Source organism: Lepidochelys kempii, chromosome 3 (genome assembly GCF_965140265.1).
Source record: "Lepidochelys kempii isolate rLepKem1 chromosome 3, rLepKem1.hap2, whole genome shotgun sequence".
Classification (NCBI taxonomy): domain Eukaryota; kingdom Metazoa; phylum Chordata; order Testudines; family Cheloniidae; genus Lepidochelys; species Lepidochelys kempii.
In genome coordinates this window covers 173239376-173265777 of record NC_133258.1, presented here as the reverse complement: position 1 = coordinate 173265777, position 26402 = coordinate 173239376, and the positions used below count along the sequence as shown (strand labels likewise).

General features: G+C 40.5%; 2 protein-coding genes across 2 annotated transcripts in view; one reads left to right on the top strand and one right to left on the bottom strand.

The window, feature by feature from the left end:
• Positions 1–3970, top strand: part of PREPL (prolyl endopeptidase like) — a 30694-nt gene extending 26724 nt beyond the window's left edge. Inside the window, 1 exon segment of the mRNA XM_073339103.1 lies at positions 421–3970. Within this exon segment, the coding sequence (XP_073195204.1) occupies positions 421–474 (54 nt within the window). The 3' untranslated portion in view covers positions 475–3970.
• Positions 1633–22383, bottom strand: SLC3A1 (solute carrier family 3 member 1). The gene is made up of 10 exons (XM_073339104.1): positions 21860–22383; positions 19880–20059; positions 17994–18148; positions 12553–12678; positions 9645–9764; positions 8517–8641; positions 8021–8219; positions 6383–6529; positions 3040–3156; positions 1633–2213 (listed from the first exon to the last, which is right to left on the bottom strand). Exons 1-10 carry the CDS (start codon positions 22293–22295, stop codon positions 1773–1775), a joined length of 2046 nt encoding a protein of 681 aa, XP_073195205.1. The 5' UTR covers positions 22296–22383; the 3' UTR covers positions 1633–1772.
• Positions 22384–26402: the final 4019 nt, after the last annotated feature.

The following is a 26402-nucleotide window of genomic DNA, read 5'->3' as shown; positions in this document are numbered from 1 at the left end:
TTTGGTTTATACTGTGGGGGGCAATTTGTCTTTTAGAAATTCCAGATTTTAAGTGGATTTTTTTTTTTTTTTTTTTTTAACTCCTAAGCTTTCTGCAAATAGCATTATGGTTTAAGCAAATCAGCTCAAAGCACCTGGTGACACCTCCTTCACGGTTACTGCTGTCCCCTGCCCAATAACATTTTTTTACTGGGAAGCTTTACAGATCCCAGTGGCTGCTTTTTTTCTAAAGAAAATTGAGCAGGAAAATCTGTTTAAATCTCAGATTGCTGCAGGGCAGCATTTAGTGGCACCAGTGGCTATCAGAGTGAATAATGTAAGAAGGGGCCAGAAAAAGGGTGGGAAGAGTTTGACAGAAATTCAAAGGTTTTTTTTAGAATAAGTAGTCTGATTTTTTTAACTAAATTTTCATTGTTTTAGGTTACAAGCCACCTTGCTTTTCTATACAAAGAATTTGGACTTGAGAGAGAATAACTTGAAGTGGTTTACTTAACATGCACAGTTATTTCAGAATTTGTTGAAAGATTTAAAAACAGACTTCTGAAAAAGCTATATCACATACCTGTACATTTAAAAAATGAGCACTCATTCTCCAAAGGAACCAGCTGTAATGGGTCCCTGCTTCCAGTGCAGTTGTGTGAGTTACTGACTTACACATACATACCAGGTGGTAAGTTCCTTCCCTGCTGCATTGGAGGAGCAGCATCTCTATTTTCATTGATAAAATCTTAGCCTTAGTCATAATTCTTCTCTGTTAGTTTTAGTAAAAGTCACTGACAGATCACGGACACTAAACAAAAATTCAGAGCCCATGACCTGTCCATGACTTTTACTAAAAATAATGGGCAGGGGGAGTGACTGACAGGCCAAGCCCCCGCTCCAGAGCTGGCCATGGCTGTGGGACAGGGGAGCATGGCTCCAGCTGCAACCCCTGCCAAAAGCTGTGGGGCTTGGGCACACGGCCCCAGCCCCTGCCAAGCCTGGGACTGGGGCTGCAGTGTCCTGGTTCCAGCCAGCCCCCCCCCCATCCTGAAGCCCTAGAAGTCAAGGAGGTCCAGTGAAGTTGCATAACCCATGACTAGCCTTAATTATGACATGTTCAGTAAGTAAATTTCTCTTCTAGCTGATACTAAACAAACACTTAAATTTGTTACATATTTGCCTTGATCATCTCTCAATTTTCTCTTTCCCCTAAATGAGTTGTTTTAAAACTGACCTGACAACTTATTTGCTTCTAACTATTTCAGACAATTCAGTGCCTGCTACACAAATAGGAAACTTGCAAAACAAGTACTGTGGAGTGTAAACTGCCACAGGATTTGGGGCTGAGTTGTGGCAGTCAGATACAGCCTACAGTAGGGGTACACAGGTACAAAACTCAAGCAGGAAATCTTAAGAGCTTTATACCTTAGGCACAATGCCTCTAGGAGCCCTATAGGCATATGGCTAGTGTTCTGCCCTTGCACAAATACTTATCAGGGATGGCTTTACGGGGGATGATCCTGACCCTTTCTGGTGCCTGTTCACAATCCCTCTGGAAACTCTAGCCTCTGTGGTTGCTGGTTACCCTTAAGTTAAGCACCTTCCGCCATCCGCTCACACCAATAAAAGAGGCCAGACAATTAAGCCACATTAGTTTAGGGGCTGCTGTTCATTTAATACACAAACCAGCAAGTTTAAAAAGCCATTGCCACACTATTCACAGCATTGACTTGAAATCAACACTTCCTGCCTTAAATGCATAAAACAAAATTTCCTACATCCCCTCACGCTTAGCAGTGCATGTAAAGTATATTCAAGGCACTAGAATAACATGCTTTTTCAGCCACAAAACACTTAACTTGGAAAGCTTCCATAGTATGAACTGTCTTCCTTGTTTTATACTCTAGGATAATTCCTTCCCCCTTTTCAGTTTTAATTGTTTTGGTATTTACAACTTTACCAGTGTTGCTAAAATTAGTGCTTAGTCTTATGGTAGCTTCAGATGGAAGCTCAGAAACTAGGGCTTTCAGGTCGATGATTGATTCCTGTCCAAAATTGAGAACCATTATAAAGACTGTGTCTAATCCATCTAATTCCCTCAGATACACAAAAACATTGCTGTCATTCCAAATGTAGCACATCCATCCCCTATGAATGGGCAGCTCATTGTTGCGAAGTAAATTTAGCTCTCGATACAGATTCAGTGTTGAGTTGGGCTGAGTCTTTTGAACCTGTTAAAAAAAAAAAAAAGTCACATCATTTGTAGTACAGAAGTGCTTACCACCTCTAAGATTATCTTCACAGCTTTCTGACTCTCAGCCCCCTCTGCAAATCCTTCCACAGATTCAAGTTGAAGCTATTTGTCCTCAACCTTTGGGGACCTTCACAACTCTGCCTTCTCTCTCCCCATATTGTACACCTTTGCCACTCCACCAACGACGATAGTTGTAGGAGGAGGAGACAAGGCTGTCTCTGCTCCTTCCATTGTGCTTCATACGCTCTTGTCAGCAAAGCATTCCATACCAAGGACTTGATCTTGCTCCCACTGACTTCAGTGCTGCAGAAGTAACCCCCAATGGATTAGTTTCCAGTGCTTTTTCCTTGCTGTTGTTCACTGTTATAGATCAATAATACCTGTACTTGACCTACTTGGTGTAACAGCGACTGCTAAGTTTGTCTTAGACAAAACAACATATCCAAAGCTCGAAATGCATCCATCTTATTTTCCTGCTAAGTTTAACAAAGCCTACTTGTATTAATCTAAATTAAAATGGGGGTGGGTAGATTGCAGATTAATGTTGAAAAATGAAATGAATTAGACTAAAAAAAGTTACCACTGTATTCTTCTGGTTAAATGAAGGCTGGCAAAATAGCCTTTGCTGTTGCAATAAGATTTTTTTTTTTACCAATTTTCTTCCACAGAATTTTTTCTTGGTTTTAGTTTTAACTGCCACATTCCACTAATCAAAACAAATTAGAGCTTCATTTAGCTGAAGCTATTTTGCTAGCATTTTTTTTTTTAACCCATATGACTGTGTCCTTAATTTAAATACTTACTTCGACATTTACATTTTGGTAGTCTGGATTAACAGGTAACCAGCTTGTGTTACCCTCACTGAAGCCGGCATGAAGGTTGCCATTCCACTGCATGGGTGACTTCTCTGGAAAGGTCACCTAAAAATAAGAGAGTATTGGGCACCATTCAACAACATCCTTGTTAATGTGCTAAAGAATGATCCAGTTAAACAATCTTTTGCTCAAACTTCTCTCTCATGTCATTATTTCATCTCATAGGGGACTTTAATTGGGTCCTAGACTTGAAGCTTGACAGGAAGTAATTAAAAATCCCACAAGTGCATGGATCATGGAGAGAGAATCAAAAGCTATCACTGAAAGGGGGAGGAAAAACTATGTAATGGATTTGGCACTGGACTGGGTGCTGAAGACCTGTGTTCAATTCCCAGGTCAGATGCCAATTTTCTGTATGACTTCTGGTTACTTATCTACTCTGTGCTTCAGTTCCCCATCTGTGAAATGGGGATAGTACTTGCTTACCCCCACCCAGAAGTAGTGTGAGGACAAAAAGCTATTAATGATTATTAGGTGGTCAGATTTTACAGTAATGAGCCATGTAAATTTTTCGATAGATACAAATACAGTTAGTGGATGTATGGAGTGATCTGATCCTGGAAAGAGATACTGTACTAATATTTGAGTAATCAAAGTTTGTTAAATTTGAAGACTAAGTACCTTATTCAGTAGCATATCAGTGTTTAACTGTTCTACTGTGTGTTATATTTGATAATTATCTGAGCAAATGTAATCTGTCCTGATGAGTGCTTTGTAAATATATTACAGTTTTCAATATATGAGTCCTTTTGTAGAATTCCTTCCTCAAGTGCAAGTAATACTCTTAGAACTCATGGTCTGTAACAGGTAAATGAAAAATGTCAAAACTTGCTTGCAAAACATAAAATTATCTAAAATTTTGGAAAGTGTGACATGTGTGCTTATGTTGCAAAACAAATTATTACAGCTGATCAAGAAAATGGAAGTTTTCACAAAGCTAGCTTTTCAAGTTTTGTTTTGATGAGTTCAAAAAAGACTTTTTCAAAAACATTTCCTGAATATTTTTCAATATTTTTTTCAAAAATTTTGACTGATTGATTACCTTCTCTAAATTATCAGAAGCTCTAGCAACAGTTGCAATGATTTGATATCATGTTTTTAAAATTTAAAAAAGTTTATTTCACACACACATTTCAGCAATTTCACAAAAAAAGGGGGTGGGCATGTAAAAAAGGCCTCAGTGAAAAGCTGTTAGGAAAATTTTGACCAGCTGTACCACTTTCTTTCCTATGGCAATATAGATATTAGGTGTCTCCTGCTCACATGATCTGACAGGCAGGATAAGCATCAATCCAAGATGTCTGTACCCTGTAATGCTCCCTCACCTTACTCACTTTATCTCCTGGGGCTTCAGTTGTTACTCCTACAGGAATTCTGTGCCACACAATTTTTTTCCCCTGCAGGGAAAAAAATTACTTCTGGTGGAAAGTAACTGCAGTTCTATCTTTTGCCAACAAGGGGCCACTGTGGCACTAGAACAGAGCAGCCAGTTCCCGGCCAGCCCCAGCGACCAAAGAGAAGAGAAAGATCCTGCCTTCTTCACAGCACTGTTTGGGCCACGTCAGGAGACAGGAAATATGGAGAGAGAAAGACAGGGGTTCATAAGGGCTAGTGTGGGAGGACAGACTGGGGCAGGGACTGTATGGGAGTGGAGGTGCAGGAACACATGGAGATTGTGGGGGGGGGGGGTGTAGGGCCACTTGGGGGAAGGGGGTTGGCTGAGTGGGGGCACAGAGACATGGGGGGGGCTAGCTGAGGGGGGTGCAGGGACACATGGGGCCAAGGGCAGATGTGCCTGACTGAATGGGAGAAGTTAAGGGTAAGCCAGGGTCTGCATGGGGGAGGCTCTCTAACAATCCTTCTCTGCCCCCCCCCAACCCCTGTTCCATACTTTTCCCACCCATACCCAGCAACCCTCCAAGTTCACACCCAGACTCTATCCTAGCAATTACTTCCCTCAACTCCTCTGGTACCCTTGACTCCCCGAAGCGTTTGCACTGCTTCTGAGGGATGCTGGAAATATGGTTCTGTATTGTCTTTTAAATGACTTATTACTTAGAGTTCTGTATTAGTATGCCTAGTGAGGAATCTATTCATCAAAAAAATTTCCTGAATCTTATTTGTCTATTGTTACAAAAGACATACTTGCTGACAGGTACTTTGAAATAAATTACCAAAATAATTGAAAGTGGGGTGATTATATTATCTTGTTTTGATAAATAAATTTGCAGATTTTTGAAATATTGTGTCCAGAATTTAATTTTTTGGTGCAGAATTCCTCCAGGAGTAAATTTTCATGGCTGCAGAAGTGTACTTCAGAAATGACTACTCCTTTCTCAGAGACCCTGCTCATAAGTCCTGTCTCTGAGGATTAAAGGAAATCTTTCCTTCCCTTCTGTGTCCCAGGGCTCAGAACGGGATGCCGATTGACACCCCAGAGAGAGAGGGGGCTGTGCCAAAGGGTGACACCTTTCTAAGCAGCAGCTTTGTGTTTGCAGCAGACAAGGTCTGGGATCTGTAGTAATAAGCCCTTGAGAAGCTTTGTCAGCATATTTCTGGAAGGAAAGGCAAAGTTTTCCTGAAAAGATTTAACTGCTAGAAGTACTCATTAATCCACTGGACAGGGTCAGGAGAAAAGGTTGGTTTGTCACTGAAACTCCTTGCCTCAACACAGAACTCTTCAGTATCCAAGGCAGACTGCTTTGGTGCCTAGATGTGTATTATCACTATTAGCGACAAGAATGCAATGTGTATTCTATTCTACTACACCCTTTAACATCATATACTTCCTTCAGCCCTGCTGGGGATGGAGGCAGTGGAGCCTACTTTGGGAAGGATAGCCCTACTGTTGCTGTTATCCACATGAGTCCTTGTGCTCAGGTCATCTAGGGCTGGATAACAACTAGCTCTGTGCAGGGGCATGAGAAGATGAAGCTACTCTGGTTCTCCCACACGCTTAATCACTCAGTCAAGGCTAGTCCCACTCAAACCCACTATGGGAGAGAACTAAGAAACCAATAAAGGAGGAACATCTGCCATTCAGAGTGCTCCCACTCAATGCTGACTTTTCATGGAGATGATGATAAATGAGAATCAAGTGGTTGCTCCCCTTTCACTGGGGAAAGTAATTTTAGAAACGACAGCAGTTGGGGATGGAATGAGAAATATATGTGCTTAATTAAACAAAAGTTAGTCTTTTGTTGGAAAATTCTGTGTACTTAGACCTAATAGTGCTCCTTAGGGGATTTGAATTTATAAGTCCTTCACTTACATTTTCAGATGCAATATTTTCCATTCCTATTTCTTCACCATAGTAAGTTGTAGATGTCCCAGGAAGAGTTAAAAGGAGCATATTTATGACATTAGTGTATTCTTTTCCAATCCGAGATGCAATTCGAGAAGTGCTAGGGTCTCCAACCTAAACAAAAATAATATATCAAAATAAAAGAATAAAGGCCCATACTAGGACTAAATACTTCCATATGACATTGGTCTAATACAAGTTCTGTTCATTTACATCAATGTAAACATGGAGTAACTTCATTTAAACTAGTGGAATTGTTCTGCATTTATAAAGGTGTAAGTGAGGATCATCTGGCTCTATGTTTCCTTGTGAAGTGATGTATGTTAAAAGCACTGGGTAGCTAGTAGTCCCAGAGGAAAAGTTTCACATATATTTCTATTGTATTGTCCAAGCACTTACATGCTTTATGATAAGAGTGCTCAGTAGCATAACTGTTTTACTATTGCTTCTCCCCCACCCCCCAAAAAAAAGATGTTGCAGTAGAACGGTAGCAAATCTATTCCATTATCACTGAATGCAGAGGGAGATCTTATCATATTAAGTAAAAGAGGTAGGTTTTTTTAACTATAAACCTCAGGATGCAGATATATTAAGGCATCCTTTGATCATCATATCCATTTTGTATTATCTTTTTTCTTATATTTTCAAAGGTTTTCTACATTAAATCCTATGATGCAAACTATTATGTTTATTGGGCTTCTTTCTTTCACTTCCATATCAAGAGAAAATATTTGAGTATTTTTGTATCAGTACAATTTTCTGCCTGACAACTGAAATCTGGAAATACTGCCAACAGCATGACAGACAGAAGTAAACAATGCAGATATATTAGCATCCCAGCCAACTGTGTCTTCCATTCTAACACAAATACCCTCCGTTACACTTCTCATGTCTTTCTGCCAACGTTTGCTTTGCTGACCACACTTATTCTTTCTGCTGCGTAGTGCTGGTTTTGTCAGGGTAGCATTCATTGCTTATAATAGGAGCAATGGAAGCCTCTCAGCACTTTGGGACTAGGGTGATCCCACTGCACTGGAGGTAGACGTACAAGGAGCCGGCACACTTGGGCAGCTTGGCTTGCACAGCCCAACATGGGGGGAAAGAGAGGCAGGGGTATAACCACTTTATGCACAGTTAAGTAGAGTCAGAGGCCACAATCCCCTATGTAGAAGGTGCATAGGGGCAGAGCCTCTATTTCAGTCCCAGAGCTAAAGCAGCAGACATGGACGTGGTGTGGAGCTGTTTCCAACTTGCCTGAAGGTTTGGAGGTGGATTCTGTCACCTTTCCCAAACCCCACATCATTCCTGTCACAAACCCTGTTTGGCCAGGGAAAGGGGAGTGGAATATTATCTTGAAAGAATAAAACTTTGTGCCTGATGATTATGTTTAAAACTAGGCAAAAATGCTTATCACACTCCTGTAAATATGCTTGGGATGGACAACATGGACCCGCTACAGCCATTGCTGTTGCGTACTGAGAGAACATGGTAGATTCCACAGATACACAGCTACAGTTATTTTGGGCTTGATCTTACTCCAATGAGAGCTTTGCTGTGGGATGTAATAGGAGCAGGAATAGGCCATTTAAATGTCTGAACTCTTACCGCCCAGTTGGGCCATTTTCCTTTGGGCATGTTCTTCATCCACAAAGATACAGTTTCAAAAATACTATTTCCTGAGAGGTTTTCCATGTTAATTAGGTAGAAGTTGAAGGGGAAATCTGATTCTTGGACAAAAGATGTTCCATAATACATCATTGTTGCTTCAATGTTTTCCTGCTGATTGGCTTCAGTTCCCATAAACCTACAAAGGAGCACACAAGTGGGTTCTTTTAAAAAGAAAAATTGAAATTGTGTCCATGCAGAGGTTTATCAGAATTACATGGAATTAGATTGGACCTTGACATATCTAATAATTCAGTATTGTCTTTGAAAAGAATTTGCTTTTCTTTCTATATATTACATACCTATATGTCACTATTAATGGCGGGTATTCCTACAAAAGCATTTTACCATGACAAACCAGTTTATCAACCAGTGAGACTGTGCCTTTAGCATTAGAGGGAAAATTCAATACTGCTATGCTAACAAACTGAGTTACCTGTATCGGCCAGGCTCTGTGCTGAATTTATCCATGGTGTGCCGGAAACTGCGGATGATATCATGCATGCCGACTTGGGTGGTGGTGTAGTCATGATATAGCTCAGAATATGCTGAGATACTCTCCTTGAAGAATAATGTAACACTTTGCATTAGCCCTCCTAATGTTCATTGAATTACATTTTCCAAAGTTTATCAAAAGACAGTACACCACTTCAGATAATGCTTTACCTGAGTCTGTTAGCAAACTAGGGGCATGATAATATTACCTACTCTTTTCTCCTGTTCACCTGAGACTGTGGTGCTGCAAAAAACATACAAGGTAGCCCACGCTCCTGGCATTTCCTTTCCCATGCCCTGAAGCTGGCTTGACTGCAAAGGGGAGAGGGATTGCACCACTCACTGCCCCAAGCCCCTACTCCCTAGAAACAGACTTTGATAAATGAGGCACTGATTCTGCCACCTTTACTCCTGTTTTTGCTCCCTGAGGATTTCAGTGGGACTACTCACAAGGTACCGCTCATTGTGCGTAAAGATAGCAAGTATTGTGGCCCTATGGGTAATATAGTTATTTCAAAATATCTATCTGAACTAGTGAATCATTTAAATAATACATTAATGGCACAGTTTTGGAGCTGTATCTTCATTAGTTATTTATTGCTCTAATGCTGTGCTAGATGAGGGGCTAAATATTTGAGGAACACATCAATCTAAATGAGGAATAATCTATATAACCCAGTTTACACTAGTGATCATGACACACACAGTAGATACTGCTGAATACCACATTCCAGGCAGAAGCAATATAAATGAGATTCTTGTAGTGACTTGCCAAGTCAACAAGATGCACATCTTTCTGTCAACTCAGTAATGTTATTGCATCTCAATGTTGGCATCATCTCCTGACTTTATTGGGCCCCCACTAAAGGCAAGTTCCATAAATAATTAGTCATATACTTCTGAAGCTCATCTGTACACATTTCACTGTAATTTATTGTCAATGCAAAACCTACCAGAAAAAAAAAAAAGAGCGAGTCCCATTAGCAATTCAAAGGGGAAATGTATTAGTGATAAATACATCTCCAAAGACAATAAGGAGCAAACAAATTCAAAACAGAAAATGTGTTACCGGATTGTGGGATTTATTCACTTGAGGTTCATTTCTCAGGTGTGTTGCTTCTAGAAGAAATTTAACAGCATTGATACTAAACCCATCAATGCCTTTGCCAAGCCAAAATTTGATAATATCCTAAAAATAAAATGGAGATAATTCTTGATGAGTAAACCACTTTCCAAATATTAAATTCAATACATTGCACATAATTTATTAAATACATAATACATACTAATAACATTATATAACAATACATCATTTTTAAATTTCAAGTTTTAGTAGGGTTAAAGCTGACCATTTTAGATTGAAGCTACTATCAATGGCTGAGTTTGTCTTACCAAAAAGGAAATATTTGAATTATTTTTCAGCCATAATAGACATAGAGCCATGATTGCTCCAAGCATTCAAGGGGGACAGGGGACAGAAGAAAACCCATACCTCACAGGAAGCCACCTTTAATCTAGTCTATCAAAGAATCTGGGCCTTATAGCAGTTTGTAAATACCTAATCAAGAGGAACAGAGTGTAAAGAAAGCTGATTCTGCTAAGCCCTATGATTGGTGCATACTCATCAAGCCTGCAGACAATGAGAACATATTGATACAAATGTTCGTTGTTCTGCACAGATCTTTTGACACTGGTTTTCTTTTACACAGTAATACTTCGTAAATCTGTTCTCTTTTATTTAACTGATGTGAAAATAATTCAGATTTATTTTCTGGAAAATGAAAAATGATTACCTAAGTTAAGGGTTTTGGATCTGTGATTTCTTTATCAAATTCAGAGTTTAGCTATTATCAGTAAAATTATATTATGCTTGCATAGTTATTTTATTACTATAATTTTAATAGTCCTAAATTTTAACAGATGAGTCCAAAGTTTAATCCCCCTGCAGCAATCTGTGTAACTGTTACTATGTGCCAGACAATATCTTTCAACTAAGTAATAAAAATGCACACAGTGCTGCCATTTATTATTATTACATATACAATACACTTGCACAAGCCAGGACTTTGGTCAAAAATATGATGGAATTCAACTAGTACATGTTAAAGATTCACTGATTTTATTAGTTTAAGACATACTCCATTTTATTGAATTGTTTGTCCCTTTACAGTAATTCTGAAAACAACTGCAGGTAACCATGTCAATAGCCTCGATGGTGATTTCATGCACTGAAAGAGGTCTCAGCTGAGCACTTGTACACATTGTAAAACCCTCTCAATTAGAACCAGCACAAAAACACGGAGGATGGATTGTGCCATGGAGACTGAACTATCTTTATACACAGAGGTTGGTTGTGGAACATTGACAGGGTGTTGGTAAAGCTTGACTGTTGCAGCTTCCCTTGTTTGGTTTCTCCACACAGAACGTAAAAGATTTCATATGGTCACAGAGTAGCTCTGGTCTCCTATTAAGTCACAAAGCACCAGCCTTTTGAAATAGAGCTTCTTTTTAAAACACGAACCTACTGTTTTCTTCTTCCTTAAAATACTGATAGAACTGGTGGTGCTCAGCAGCACTTCTGAAACCTATTAGACTGTTCTAGTGAAGAGTATTTTTCTGCAGACATGCTAAGATGCCCAGTATTGCCAACTCTCATGATTTGAGCACCCCCTCACAATTTGGGGCTATATTTTTTTAATGTTTCATGAAAACACGATGACAGGTGCCAACTCATGATTTTTCCCTAATTCAAAATGGCACCATCTCCTATTACTGTCAGTGGGGCTGAAGCCAGCAAGATGGCTGCTCTTTTCCTATGCTTTATCTGCGCCTAGAAGTCAGGCGGCTCTTAATAAATTTGGCTACCACCTCCAACTATTTTCCATGAGGTTGAAGCCAGGCCCACAGGCAAAACGGCTGCCACTCTGTGATTCAGGGTGCAAGACGGGCCACATGGACTGTTGAGAGCAGCCCAAATGCTGAGAAGTGAAGGAGGGAGTGAGGGGGAGCAGGGCACTGGGGGGCGCAGGAGAAAGATTTGGAAGTTGCAGGTGAATGGGGTACAGAGGACAATGATGGGGTGGGAGATGGAGAGGATAAAGTGGGAGCTCCCCCAGCCTGTGTGGGGTGGGTAAGGGGAGTTCCCTCTGAGCAGCTGGGAGAAGGCAATGATCTCCTGTGTGAACACTTCACAAGCATAGTATTTTGGAAGCTTCAGGAAGAGCTGTCACAATGAAGTGAGACACTCCTCCGATCACAAGATTTTCAGGGCTTGGCATAGCTCTGTGTGAGAGCTTCGGGGCTAAAGAGACAGCCCTGCCCTGCCACTGAGCCCTCCTTTCACATAGGGCCTACAGCAGAGAGAAGGTCCTGGGGCAGCAGGAGGGGGTCGCAGGGAAATGATGCTGCTGGGACCCAGGTAGAGAAGTCCCAGGGCAGCAGGAGGCAGAGACTTTTTTGCTGCTGGGTCAAGACAATTATAACAAATACATGGCAGGTCCTGTGTCTGTCTTAGGACTCAGGAGAAGATGAGTGCTGTCTGCATTTGAGCAGCCAGGGAGAGGTGTACATTTGTGTAAGCCTCACACATAGAAACTAGATCCTAGATATTATCTGTTTAATCCTTTTAAAAGTATAATACAATAATGGTCAGAACACTGCAGACTACAGGCCGTGGTACTGCAATGTAGGTGACCCTTTCAATGGAACGCTGCCTCTTTTTCTTAATTAGAAGGACACTCTTCAAAGATAAGACTATGATACTTGAAGCATTACAATATATGGTTTAGATTTTGCCTAAACAGGTATATTTGTGTTGACACTTCCTTGTCTATATTGTTTGCATAGACACTAATCCTTGAATTGCTTCCCACTGGATTGTCAACTATATGAAGAAATTACGTTCTAAAAATTAAAACAAACATAAAACCCAACCATTTCCTTACTACTGGAATAGCAGCAGTGGATTATATACTTACATGGATTTCTTCTTGCACGGCAGAGTTGCGGAAGTTTAAATCCGGTTGTTCTTTCCCAAACTGGTGAAAATAACATTGCTTTCTCACCTCATCATATTGCCAACTGGAATTCCCATAAACACTCACCTGATCACATAAGTAAATGATGATTATTAATTATTTAAGAAATGATGAGCATTTGCACAGCATTGTAATTTACACAGTGCTTTACAAGCATATAGAAAGGCATGCATCACTTAGTAAATAGTATTCATTTACTATCCATAACAGTTAGTTGGCCTGAAACTGATTAGTCTATTTTCATTGTCCAAAGGAGAGAAATGCAAAAGTAAATATGCAATATAACTATTTAAAATCCAATTTACTGAACATATATGAATGTTACATGAAAAACATTGAAGTCAATGGGAGCTGTATGTGCTCAGTACATCTTCAAATCATGATGACTAAAAAATGGAATTTAATATTACTCTATTTTTTCATTAATAAACGTAAACAGAAAATACCCTCATTTAAATTATATGTTTTTCCTTAACATTAACTTAACAAATTCACATTTCTATACAAGTATAAATCTCATCCACAACTGTAAAACAATTTCCATATATTTCACCTACTCCTACTACTAACTTATTTAACCTGCAAAGACATAACAGCTGCTATATATGATCTTTCATATGCAAATCATCTACACTAGTACACTTCTGCTTATGCCTTGGTATTTATCATCTTTAATAGACGTACTTGTGCTTGGTCAATCTCATATTATTATTGTGATGGGGCAAGGCCAGATGGCTGTAGTAAAGTAATGGGAGACAGATACATTAGCCACAGGCTAAACAAATCCCTGTTACCAGAATAAGCAAATGGCAGCTGCTCCAGGTCAATTAAGACACCTGGGACCAATTAAGATCTTTCCAGAAAGCAGGATGGCTGCTAGGTTGATTGGGACACCTGAATCCAATCAGGAGTTGGCTGAAACTAGTTAAAAGCCCCCCAGTTAGGCAGGTGGGCATGCATATCAGGAGCTGCAGGAGGAAGTTGTGCTGTTGGAGAGACTGAGCAGTACACACCATATCAGGCACAAGGAAGGAGGCCCTGAGGTAGAGTGAAGTGGGTCTTGAGGAAGTGGGGGATGCTGTGGGGAAGTAGCCCAGGAAATTGTACATGTCCTGTTTCTAAAAAGTCTATCTACCATAGCTCATACTATTAGGGTCCATGGGCTGGAGCCCGAAGTAGAGGGCGGGCCTGGTCTCCCCCGCTTTTGGCCCCCTGATTAATCACTGAGACTGGGAGACAACAGAGATTGTGCAAGGGAGAATGGCTTTTCCTCACCTCCCTTGCTGGCTTATGATGAAAATGACTCAGTAGGCTGTGACCCTTGCCTCTAGAGAAAGAAGGGCTACGTGGAGGGTCACAGTGAGCCTCTGAGGCTAGCAAAATCCGCCAGGAACTGCAGGACCCACGGAGACATGGACAGAGCTTTGTCACATTACATAAATATTTATTTGCTCAAATTTTGAAGTTGCTCACCAAACATAATAAAAATCTGCTTAATCCTGGTATAAGACTGTCAATTTTTTCCCAAGCCTAGTATATTTTGTACAAGCAATTTAGGTGCTTCTAAGAATTTCAACAGTAATAAAAAGGACTATTAATAAAATACTAGGGCTGTCAAGCAATTAAAAAAATTAATTGTGATTAATCGCATTGATAAACAATTATAGAGTACCGTTTATTCAAATATTTGTGGATGTTTTGTACATTTTCAAATCTATTTTCATTTACAACACAGAATACAAAGTGTACAGTGCTCACTTTGTATTCATTTTTATTACAAGTATTTGCACTGTAAAAAAACAAAACAAATAGTATTTTTCAATTCATCTCTTACAAGTACTGTAGTGCAATTTTTTTGTCGTGAAAGTGCAACTTACAAATGTAGATTTTTTTTGTTCCATAACTGCACTCAAAAACAATGAAAAACTTCAGAGCCTGCAAGTTCACTCAGTCCTACTTCTTGTTCAGCCAATCGCTCAAACAAGTTCATTTACATCTGCAGTAGATAATGCTGCCCACTTATTGTTTACAATGTCACCTGAAAGTGAGAACAGGCATTCTCATGGCACTGTTGTAGCTGGCATTGCAAGATATTTACATGCCAGGTGCGCTAAAGATTCATATGTCCCTTCAACTTCAACTACCATTCCAGGGAACCATTCCAGTCCATGCTAATGATGCATTCTGCTCGATAACAATCCAAGGCAGTGCGGACCAACACATGTTCATTTGCATTATCTGAGTCAGATGCCACCAACAGAAGGTTGACTTTCATTTTTGGTGGTTCGGGTTCTGTAGTTTCTGCATCAGAATGTTGCTCTTTTAAGACTTCCGAAAGCATGCTCCACACTTCATCCCTCTTAGATTTTGGAAGGTACTTCGGATTCTTAAACTTGGGTTAAGTGCTGTAGCTATCTTTAGAAATCTCACATTGGTACCTTCTTTGCGTTTTATGAAATCTGCAATGGAAGTGTTCTTAAAATGAACAACTTGTGCTAGGTCATCATTCGAGACTGCTGTAACATGAAATATATGGCAGAATGTGGGTAAAACAGAGCAGGGGATATTCAATTCTCCCCCAACGAGTTCAGTCACAAATTTAATTAATGCATTTTTTTTTTTACGAGCATCATCAGCATTGAAGCATGTCCTCTGGAATGGAAGCATGAAGGATCATACGAATGTTTAGCATATCTGGCACATAAATACCTTGCAATGCCAGATACAAAAGTGCCATGCAAATGCATGTTCTCACTTTCTGGTGACATTGTAAATAAGAAAATGGCAGCATTATCTCCTGTAAATGTAAACAAACTTATTTGTCTGAGCAATTGGCTGAACAGGAAGTAGGACTGAGTGGACTTGTAGGCTTTGAAGTTTTACATGGTTACATAACTGAACTCAAAAACAAAACAAATAAACAAATACATTTGTAAGTTGCACTTTCATGACAAAGAGATTGCACTAAAGTACTTGTATGAGGTGAATTGAAAAATACTATTTCTTTTGTTTATAATTTTACAGAGCAAATATTTGTAATAAAAATAATATACATGTTGATTTCAATTACAACACAGAATACAATATATATGCAAATATAGAAAAACGTCCAAAATATTTGATACACTTCAATTGGTATTCTATTGTTTAACAGTGCGATTAAAACTGTGATTAATCACAATTAATTTTTTAATCATGATTGATTTTTTTGAGTTAATCAAGTGAGTTAACTTCAATTAATTGACAATGCTATAAAATACATGATGAGCTTGCAATGTGTTGAGCTGGACTTTTCTTCCTGTTCGTCTGTGACAAAAAGATATGGAGAGAAATGGGAAGCCTTTTTTGTGCCACTAAGTTTTAAACAGACACTGTACAGTTAAACATCATACCTTTTAAAAAAAGTAGTCTTATTTATTATTATTATTGGTGCTAAGAAGCAGCTGTTACACTGCTGTTACTAGTAACAGCTTAGAAAATAAACACTGAAAACAACTGTGAAAAGTAAACTGGATTTTAAATAATTATGTTTCTTAACTTTTTGCATTTCTCTCAGGTTAAACCATGAAAATAAACTAGTCAGTTTCACAGTCAATTTCATTTTCAGTTCATAGAATCATAGAAGATTAGGGTTGGAAGAGACCTCAGGAGGTCATCTAGTCTAATCTGCTGCTCAGAGCAGGATCAACACCAACCAAATCATCCCAGTCAAGGCTTTGTCAAGCTGGGCCTTTAAAACCTCTAAGGATGGAGATTCCACCAGTTCTCATAAACCAGCATAATGCTGGTATGTCTGTGCTATAAATGCTCAAAGGAAGGATTCATGTTTTTTAAAAGCAGGTTTTCACTGAGAATTTTCTTCAGTTTTATGGGAGCATTTCTATTGGCTATTGTTTCTACAAAGCCCCAACTGACATAACAGCCTCTTTTGAAATATCAGCAACAGTGAATATTTGAGAATAATAAAGTCATCAGCTGTATCTGGATTAGATTTGAGACAATGTTCATGGTATTTCTCAAAACTTTCGCTGTGTTATTAAGTTAAAAATAATTATGGCCTAATATGTTAATTTATTGGTTTTTAACTCATTTATTTAGAAGATGCAAGTTCTTATCATATAGTAAATGGTTGGATTTCCAATTAAAACATGGAAAATAAGTAGATAAGCCAATTTCCAGCATCTTGGCCAGATAGGAAGGAAAGCAATAATCCAGCAAAGTGCTGGTTTGTTTTTCTGACATCATAGTTGGCTGGCATAAAGGACTGCTGGGAAGAAGCTCCCCAAATGGAATGCCCATATACTAGGGCTGTCAAATGATTAAAAGAAATAATCACGATAATCATGAGGTTTTAAAAAGTCATGATTCATGGCCATTCTAATCGCACTGTTAATAATAGAATACCAATTTAAATTTATGATAAATATTTTCTACATTGTCAATTACAACACAGAATACAAAGTGTACAGTGCTCATTTTATTTTATTTTTAATACAACAATTTGCACTGTAAAAGAGAAGTTGAAGCATGAAGGGGCATACAAATTTTTAGCATATCTGGCATATAAATACCTTGTGATGCTGGCTACAAGAGTGCTATGTGAATGCCTGATTTCACTTTCAAATGACATTGTAAATAAGCAGGCAGCATTATCTCCCATAAATGTAAACAAATTTGTTTGTCTTCAAGATTGGCTGATCAAGAAGTAGGACTGAGTGGACTTGTAGGCTCTAAAGTTTTACATTGTTTTGTTTTTGAGTGCAGTTATGTGGAAAAAAATAATTCTACGTTTGTAAGTTGCACTTTCATGATAAAGATTGCACTAAAGTACTTGTATGAGGTGAATTGAAAAATACTATTTCTTATCTTTATTACAGTGCAAGTATTTAATCAAAATAATATAAATTGAGCAGTGTACACTTTTATTCTGTGTTGTAATTGGAATCAATATATTTGACAATGTAGAAACACATCATAAATATAAATTGGTATGGGTAAACACTGCAATTAAAACTGCAATTTAAAAAATCTATTAATTTGTTTTGCATTAATCACTTGAGTTAAGTGTGATTAATTGACAGTCCTACCATATACCAAAGTGTATTAGATACAAAATTAAAGGAGAGGAACAAAAATCAAAACAGATTAAAAACATAGGAAATCGAAGAAAAGCAATGCTGCCTCACTGTCTTATTCTAGTATCTTGATTCACATTGTTCAGATGAACTCAAATATACAAGCAGAAGTTACTAATGAAACAAAAGATTTGAGTTTACATGCTGTGTGCAGTAGCTACCACACAATGGTTTCATATTCACAACATTGCTGTGATTTTGCTACTCATTTTCTGATTTGAAGGTGACCCCAAACCTTCTATTTACCCAGTTGTTGGGAGGAGTGATTGTCCCATCAGTGTGTGCACAATCATGCCAGATGTAGTAATCTGCATACTTCCCAGTCCGATTGCGACTCAGCTGAAACCAACTGTGTTTGTCACTTGTGTGGTTTGGTATTAAATCCATTATCACCTTTAAACCTTGCAAATCAAATGTGGGAAAGATTAAATCAAAACAAAACATCTCAAGTCACAAAATGTACAGTATTAACATAGAAGCCAAAACAACACTGGTGGCTTTACAGACATACAATTAAGAGAGGCCGCTGTCCTCAAGGGCTTAGAGTCTAAGACCTAGTCTACATGGAAAAGTTTTGCCAGCATAGCTGTCAGTTAAGGGGGGGGGGCGGGAGGAGCAGAAGAGTCACACCACTGATCAACATAGCTATGTCAGCAAAAGCCCTAGTTTAGATACTATTATATCAGCAAAAAGTCCTTTTTTCAGTATAGGTCATTTAATTTTGGGAACTGGTATAACCTATACTGGTGAAATCCTTTAGAGTGTAGACACTCAGGCCCCATCCTACAGTCACTTATGTATCTGTTTAACTTAGCGCACATGAGCAGTCCCTTTGTAGTTAATGGGACTACTCACCCGTATGAAGTTAAGTGCTTGAATAAATGCTTGTGGGACTGGGATCTAAACAGACAAACAAAGTAGGTCACGACAGGGAAAGAACCCAAGTTTTCCCCATCTTCTTTATTTTATTTTCTAACTCCAGCAAGAATATTATTGCTTATGGATGCAAAGATGGAAGTGACAGCATCTCAGGCTTCAGTCATCAGAAGACTGCTGCAGGGACTAATAAATACAACCTGTCAAAAAGAACAGGGCCTGTCCCACGACATGGAACGTGAAAAGAGTTTCATCCCAAAACACCAGTAGCTATCCTGAGACCTGTGTGGATTTTAGAGGATCTACAGAGTCCATATGCTGTAGTACTGGCTTCCCTCTCCCACTACCTAGCTCCCATCCATGTTGCATAGGCCAAGTTCCACGAAGCCCTAATGGAGAAGCTTCTGCAAGATTGGTAGAAAGGGTTGCAATGCTGCAGTCAGTACTCATCCCTTCAGAACTAGGGTTGCCAGGTGTCCAGTTTTTGACTGGAACAACTGGTTGAAAAGGGACCCTGGTGGCTGGCTGGGCCGTAAAAATTCTAGTTGGTGGCTCAGGCAGGCTCCCTACCTCACTACATGCAGCTCCCGGAAGCGGCAACGCATCCCTCCAGCTCCTAGGCATAGGGGTAGCCACAGAATCTCCATGTGCTGCCCCCGCTGCAAGCACCAGCTCCACGCCTCCCATTGGCTGGAAACCGCAGCCAATGGGAGCTGCAGGGGCAGCACCTGCGTGCGGGGGTGGCACACAGAGCCGGAGGGACATGCCAGCCTTCCCAGGAGCCACCTGAGGTAAACACCGCCCAGAGCCCACACCCCCTCCTATTCCCCAACTCCCTGCCCCACCCAAGCCCCCTCCCAGAGCCTGCACCCTGTCCAGCATCCTAACCCCGTGCCCCAGCCCTGAGCCCCCTCCCACACGCCAAACCCCTTGGCCCCAGCCTAGACCCCCCCCTGCAGCCTAAACCCCTCATTTCTGGCCCCACCCTGGAACCAGCACCCCCAGCCAGAGCCCTCACCCCCTCCTGCACCCCAACCCCCTGTGAGTGAGGGTAGGGGAGAGCAAGCGACGGAGGGAGGAAGGATGGAGGGAGTGGAGGACAGGGTCTCAAGGAAGGGGCAGGGGCAAGGGTGTCCGTTTTTCTGCGATTAGAAAGTTGGCAACCCTATTAAAAGAAGAAAAGTACATCTGCATTCCATGTGTGAGCAGTGCATTTTGGGGAGGGCGGGGGGGGGGAGGCCATAGCTCAAGTTTACCTTTTTCATGTATAGCTGCAATCAGATTTTCGAAATCACTCATCGTTCCAAACATAGCATCAACGTCCTGGAAGTCTTCAACTCCATACCCAAAGTCTTTTAAGGGCGACTTATAAACAGAAGTAATCCAGATCGTTTTTATATTTAAATACACGATATGATCCAGTTTTTCTTGAATACCTGTAAATAAAGAGAGTCTGTTTTGCAAGGACAAAAACAACATGTCTGTGGCAGCATTGTCATTTCTGTTGAAATTAAGTTTCCCACACCTGGAAGATGTTGAGGTTAATAAAATGTATGTATTATGTATTTTTCATTTTCAAGGAATGTGAGTTAATCCACACAACCACCCTGAGAAGCAGGGAAGTGTGATTTAAATGAAAAAGCCCTAGGCTTCACCTCCAGTTAGATAGAAGACATTCTCTTTTAACCTATTATCAGGGGGTAGCCGTGTTTGTCTGTATCCACAAAAACAATGAGGAGTCCAGTGGCACCTTAAAGGCTAAGAGATTTATTTGCACATAAGCTTCCGTGGGTAAAAAACCCACTTCTTCTTTTAACCTGTACTTTTTCTCTACTACTCACTCTAATTCTCTCTCCAGTCCAGGGATCTCAAACTCAAATCACAACGAGGGCCACATGAGGACTAGTACATTGGCCCACGGGTCACATCACTGAAACCTTTTCATACAACGATACAAAAGTATAGTAAAAAATGAAGAGTAATATAGTATGCTATTAAAAGTCAATGTATTCACTTTTTAAAAACTGTAATGCGAAGAGGGGTTTTAATAAAATATAAACCCTCAGTAATGCACCTCCCTCAAACGACAAAACACGCATTTACTTTTAAAATTACTTTGGTTAAAGCCGTTCCCCCCCATTCCCACTCCACCCCTTCTATGAGGCCCTGCCCCTGCCCCGCCTCTTCCCACCCCCAATTCCAACCCCTTCCCCAAATCCCTGACCTGGCCCCGCCTCTTCTCTACCTCCTCCCCTCAGCATGCCACGTCCCCACTCCTCCCCCTCGCTCCTGGAAACTCTAAGTGCTGCCAAACAGCCGTTTGGCAGCGGGAAGCGCTGGGAGGTAGGCGGAGGAGCGGGGATGCGGTGCACTTGGGGAGGGGGCCAAGGGGAGTTTGGCAGGCCACAGGAAATAACTCCACGGGCTGCATTCGGCCTGCAGGCCACGTGTTTGAGACCCCTGCTCCAGTCCCTAAATCACACCAGTCTCCCTCCTCTTAAATCAAAATTAATCTATGTTCATGGCATATTACAAATATTATCCACTTATAGAAACACACTCTTCTTCACTTCCTGATAGAAGATATGATGGTCTAGTACCTGTTGTATATACTTTTTATTTTTTTTGTCTTTTACTATCCATTTCTTGTAGTAAAATCTGTGAGTCAACTGAGTTCTTAATATTTGGCACCATCCATGTAGTATCAGATACACTTGTACTGAGTCTCCCTAAAGGCTCAAAAATAGCATTTCTTCCCCTACTCTTTCGTTTGTTAATGGCTTCTTTTCCCCGCAGATTTTTTATGGAGCAAAATCCAAAATGGCAATTAATTGATTGTCCAATAAAACATTGGGTTCCAAACACTCCCCAAATTTTGGTGGGAAATTCTAATCCAAATTGCAGTTTTGCCGCTGTTCTCTCTCTTTTTCTCTCTGATGGGCCAAATCAAAACCCCAGCTCTGAACAGTGGCATACTTTGGGGAGGTTTTAACTTTGATAAAGGTTTAGATTCTACAACTTGAGCCCTTCCTAATTAGATGGTTAATGATAATCACAGTTCTGGCTACCTGTGGATTATTAGCTAACTTGTGATCCCATCTGTCTCTAATCAGGTTGCTGCCTCTATTGTTAATACACTTCTTAGGGAGTGAGAGATTGTGGTAACAGAAATATATATAATACATACAGCTTCATGCAACCAAGGACTGAAAGTCACAAAAATGTAGAGCACCCACCTTTCAGATCACCATTCCCATCCTTGTTGGTGTCCTTAAACGAACGTGGGTAGATCTGATAAATGGGACTAGCTTGCCACCAGCTCAGGCACTTTGGCGACACGGCAACAATTGCAATTGTAGCCCCCACAAGCACTGGTGTAGATGCAATTATGAGCCAGAAGAGGATCTCTCTGGTGACTCTGTACCGTGCCTGACGTGAGAATTTAAGCAAGACTTCCTTAGGCATTCCTGCAAAGGGCTTCAAAACTTCACAGTCCTGGCTCTGCACAGCTGCTGAGCTGATGCCGACAGTGCATGTTTCTGGTATCTCCTCTTGGAGGCTGGCATTGCATTCCTTTTCATTAAGCACCTCATTTTGAGCAAATCCTTTGTTTTCTATACCTCCTTTCTCACTCAGCTCAACAGAGAAGTTTTTACTTTCCTCTTCAGCCATTTTTATTCAGAACATCTTGTCCTTGTGAGAAGTCTTGCTGAAGCTAGGAGAGGTGGCAACATACCTTTGTTCAGTGAAACGGGAAGCAAAGTAATTAGCCTGTGGTTTATAAATAAACCTGACTGACCCGTCAAAGTACAATGAGGATGAAAAGGACAAAGTGCTCCTATTCTTTTGCATAATAGATGTCTTCAGCTAAATGGCAAACTATTGCAAAGAAGCATGGTCATAGCCTAGTTCTATTAGGATACAGATTTATTTCTTATGCTAACTGATCAAAGTTGTGTCTTCAGTTGCTCATTCTCACACTAGCCAAGCTAGACTTTTACCTCCTACTGCAATCATGAAAAGAAGAGGCCTTGCCTGGACTTCTGGCACAACATTTGTTTAGCAAATCCCTTATCGATTGAGTGAGAAACTTCCCAGTGTAAATATGACACTAAGCACCCCTATATTCACACCCTACACACTAGTGTGTGTGCAGTCATTGTATAAAATAGGAGAGTGGTGAGCCCCTGGCACAGCTAGGAAAGCTGTGGGCCAGAATGCCACTGAAAGCAGGGAAACTGAGGCACAGCTGGATGTTGCTGTGGCACAAAACTGCTTAACATGTACAGACACTGGGACAGGTAAGGGTGGTTGTGGGCCAGAACTCTGCTGGGAACAGGGCAGACTGAGTGATAAGATGTCTGGTTTCACGCTTTACTGGTCTGGGTGAGGGAAACTGAGGCACAGCTAGACAGTGCTGTGGCACAGGATCAGCAATGAGTGGCCGGGCACTAGCACAGCTAGGTAAATAGCTGAGGGCCACCACTCCACTGACAGCAGGGCAGATTAAGAGTAGTAAGAGAGGTGAGTAAATATCTTCAGGGGTAATAGGACTCTTTATTGGCCTGGGCGACCCAGATAGGTGAGAAGCAAGTGTGAGGGGAAGTATATATGTTAAGGAGGGTGGAAGATGCCCCATAATATGTGGGCTTAAGATGGTCATTTCAGATATAATTAAACATAGTGAGGTGTTGCAGCACAGTGGGCTTTGATATGCTGCCCCGGGTCAGCAAGGAGCTAACCCTCCTACAGCATTGTAAGCAGGGAGGTGTAGCCCTAAACATCCCTATATTCATGCCCTACACATTATAGTAATAATCTTGTACAAAATATGCCTTGTGAGATATTATTTCAAGGCTAATTACTCCTGGATCATTAATATTCTTGTGTGATGTATGTATGTGGGAGATATTAGGCATTATGGATATACGCTCAAATTATGACTAAAGTGTGTTTGGACCTGGTATGTCATGGGAAGTTGATATACAGGTTTGCTTTAGGCAAAAGATTGTGTATATTTGGTTCTCCAGCCAGCCCAGTCTTCAGGAAAAAAACAATGAAGTGGTTTGGTTTGGTTTGGTTTTTTACATATTAGGTAAACAAAGCTATTAAGCTACCAAGTGGGGAAAGAAAGAGGATGGAGCTTCCTTCACCACCAAACTTCATGTCACCTTCCTCCCAGGTTGAACAAACTTTACTTTTGTTAGAAGAAGAGCAGGAGGACCCAGAGGCAGATTGAGTAGACAGGCTTCTTTATTGTAGTACTTGTTCCCCTCGACCCAATTGTTGAGTAAGTACTGGATTAGTTATAGCACTCTCTTTTTATCTAAGTTAGTATGTAAACTTACCTACTTTTGCTACAATACCCCCAAAACCCTTATTAAATCATACGAACACCCATACTATGATTATACCCACCCCTCTTGACTGATTATAGCATTACGCATATTATACACACACATTTTAACCTTGAAAACACATTTCTTTGCAGTAATTGTTGCCACAAGTTCCCTTAATCAGCAATTTTCAGGGGAGGGAGGAAGGGGCCATGACCCCGAGCTCGTCTATGTAGCTGGGAAAGGAAGGGAGGGGGAGATAACACTGCTCTACACAAAAAGAGTATCTTTCAGATCCCCACATTCCTTATACAGCTACAACACCTATCAATCCTTAACAAGGAGAAGGGAAGGGAGAAGGGTAGCACTTTATTTATCAAGTGTAGAAACGGCCCATGCTTCTACTCCCTCATACCATACCAGCAGTTTCCCAGGTCTCAACTTAACCCTTACATATCCCAACAACTTTTAGGGGTGACCCTCAGAAGAATCCATTGCAAACGTTCACTGGTCTATAAAGACAGGAGGGCTGAACCTTGAGTGTTAAAGAATTAAATCAACTGATTGTATACAATATTACTGTATTTGTTAACAGAGTGGGGTCTTTTCTGAAAGCTAATGGCACACTGGTGATTAATAGCATTGTGAAATGTATGTATTAACGCTATATGAGGATATATGGATACATAATACGTTTTAAAATCTGTGGCTAAACTGGGAGGGAACCTGTTTCTCCCTGACAGGAGAGAAGGCAGCTATTTATCTGTCTCCAATGTAAATTAAGCATGGTGGAATCAAAACAATGAAACCTCTATTTACATACAGGGAGATGGGAAGTCCACAGGAAGGGAAGAACAGCATGAGGTCATCCTGGATCTTGAAACAAAGTCATTGAACTTTGGGAGACAGAAGCCATCTTTGGCAGCCATCACAAGGCAGATACAAAGGAACAGAACTCTTGCAAGATGAAAAAGATGGGTCCTTCAACCAAGGGGGAGGTCAAGTCTCTGGGAACTCAATATAGGTGAGATATCTGCTTAGACAAAGACCTTTCACCTAGGAAGACAAAGGAATCATAGAACTGGAGGGGACTCAAGAGGTCATCTAATCCTGCCCCCTACACTCAAGGCAGGACTAAGTATTATTAGACCATCCCTGACAGATGTTTGTCCAACTTGCTCTTAAAAATCCCCAGTGATGGAGATTCCACCACCTCCCTAGGCAATTTGTTCCAGTGCCTAACCACTCTGACAGTTAGGAAGTTTTTCCTAACGTCCAACCTAAACCATCCTTGCTGCAATTGAAGCCCATTGCCTCTTGTCCTATCCTCAGAGGACAAGAACAATTTTTCTCTCTCCTTCTTGTAACAACCTTTTATGTACTTGAAAACTGTTATCATGTCCCCCCTCAGTCTTCTCTTCTCCAGACTAACCAGCCCAATTTTTTCAATCTTCCCTCATGGGTCATGTTTTCTAGACCTTTAATCATTTTTGTTGCTCTTCTCTGGACTTTCTCCAATTTGTCCATATCTTTCCTGAAATGTGGTGCCCAGAACTGGACACAATACTCCAGTTGAGGTCTAATCAGCGCAGAGTAGAGAGGAAGAATTACTTCTCGTGTCTTGTTTACAACACCCCTGCTAATAACATCCCAGAATGATGTTTGCTTTTTTTGCAACAGCGTTACACTGTTGACTCATATTTAGCTTGTAATCCACTATGACCCCCAGATCCCTTTCCACAGTACTCCTTCCTAGGCAGTCATTTCCCATTTTGTATGTCTGCAACTGATTGTTCCTTCCTAAGTGGAGTACTTTGCATTTGTCCTTGTTGAATTTCATCCTATTTACTTCAGACCATTTCTCCAGTTTATCCAGATCATTTTGAATTTTAATCCTATCTTCCAAAGCACTGCAACCCCTCCCAGCTTGGTATTGTCCACAAACTTTGTAAGTGTACTCTCTATGCCATTACCTAAATCATTGATGAAGATATTGAACAGAACTGGAGCCAGAACTGATCCCTGCGGGACCCCACTTGTTATGCCCTTCCAGCATGACTGTGAACCATTGATAACTACTCTCTGGGAATGATTTTCCAACCATTTATGCAACCACCTTATAATAGCTCCATCTAGGTTGTATTTCCCTAGTTTGTTTATGAGAAGGTCATGCAAGACAGTATCAAAAGCCTTACTAAAGTCAAGATATACCACATCTACCACTTCCCCCCTATCCACAAGGCTTGTTACCCTGTCAAAGAAAGCTATCAGGTTGGTTTGACATGATTTGTTGACAAATCCATGCTGACTGTTATTTATCATCTTACTATCTTGTAGGTGTTTGCAAATTGATTGCTTAATTATTTGCTCCATTATCTTTCTGGGTACAGAATTTAAGCTGACTGGTCTGTAATTCCCTGGGTTGTCCTTATTTCCCCTTTTT

Bases quoted from the DNA above. Each gene is read 5' to 3' on its own strand.
- SLC3A1 (XM_073339104.1), bottom strand. From the start codon at position 22,295: ATGGCTGAAGAGGAAAGTAAAAACTTCTCTGTTGAGCTGAGTGAGAAA. The intron at 9,765-12,552 runs GTAAGTATATAA...TTTTATTTTTAG, and splicing joins CCGTGCAAGAAGAAATCCAT to GATATTATCAAATTTTGGCT. The intron at 8,642-9,644 runs GTAACACATTTT...TTATTCTTCAAG, and splicing joins TGAATAAATCCCACAATCCG to GAGAGTATCTCAGCATATTC.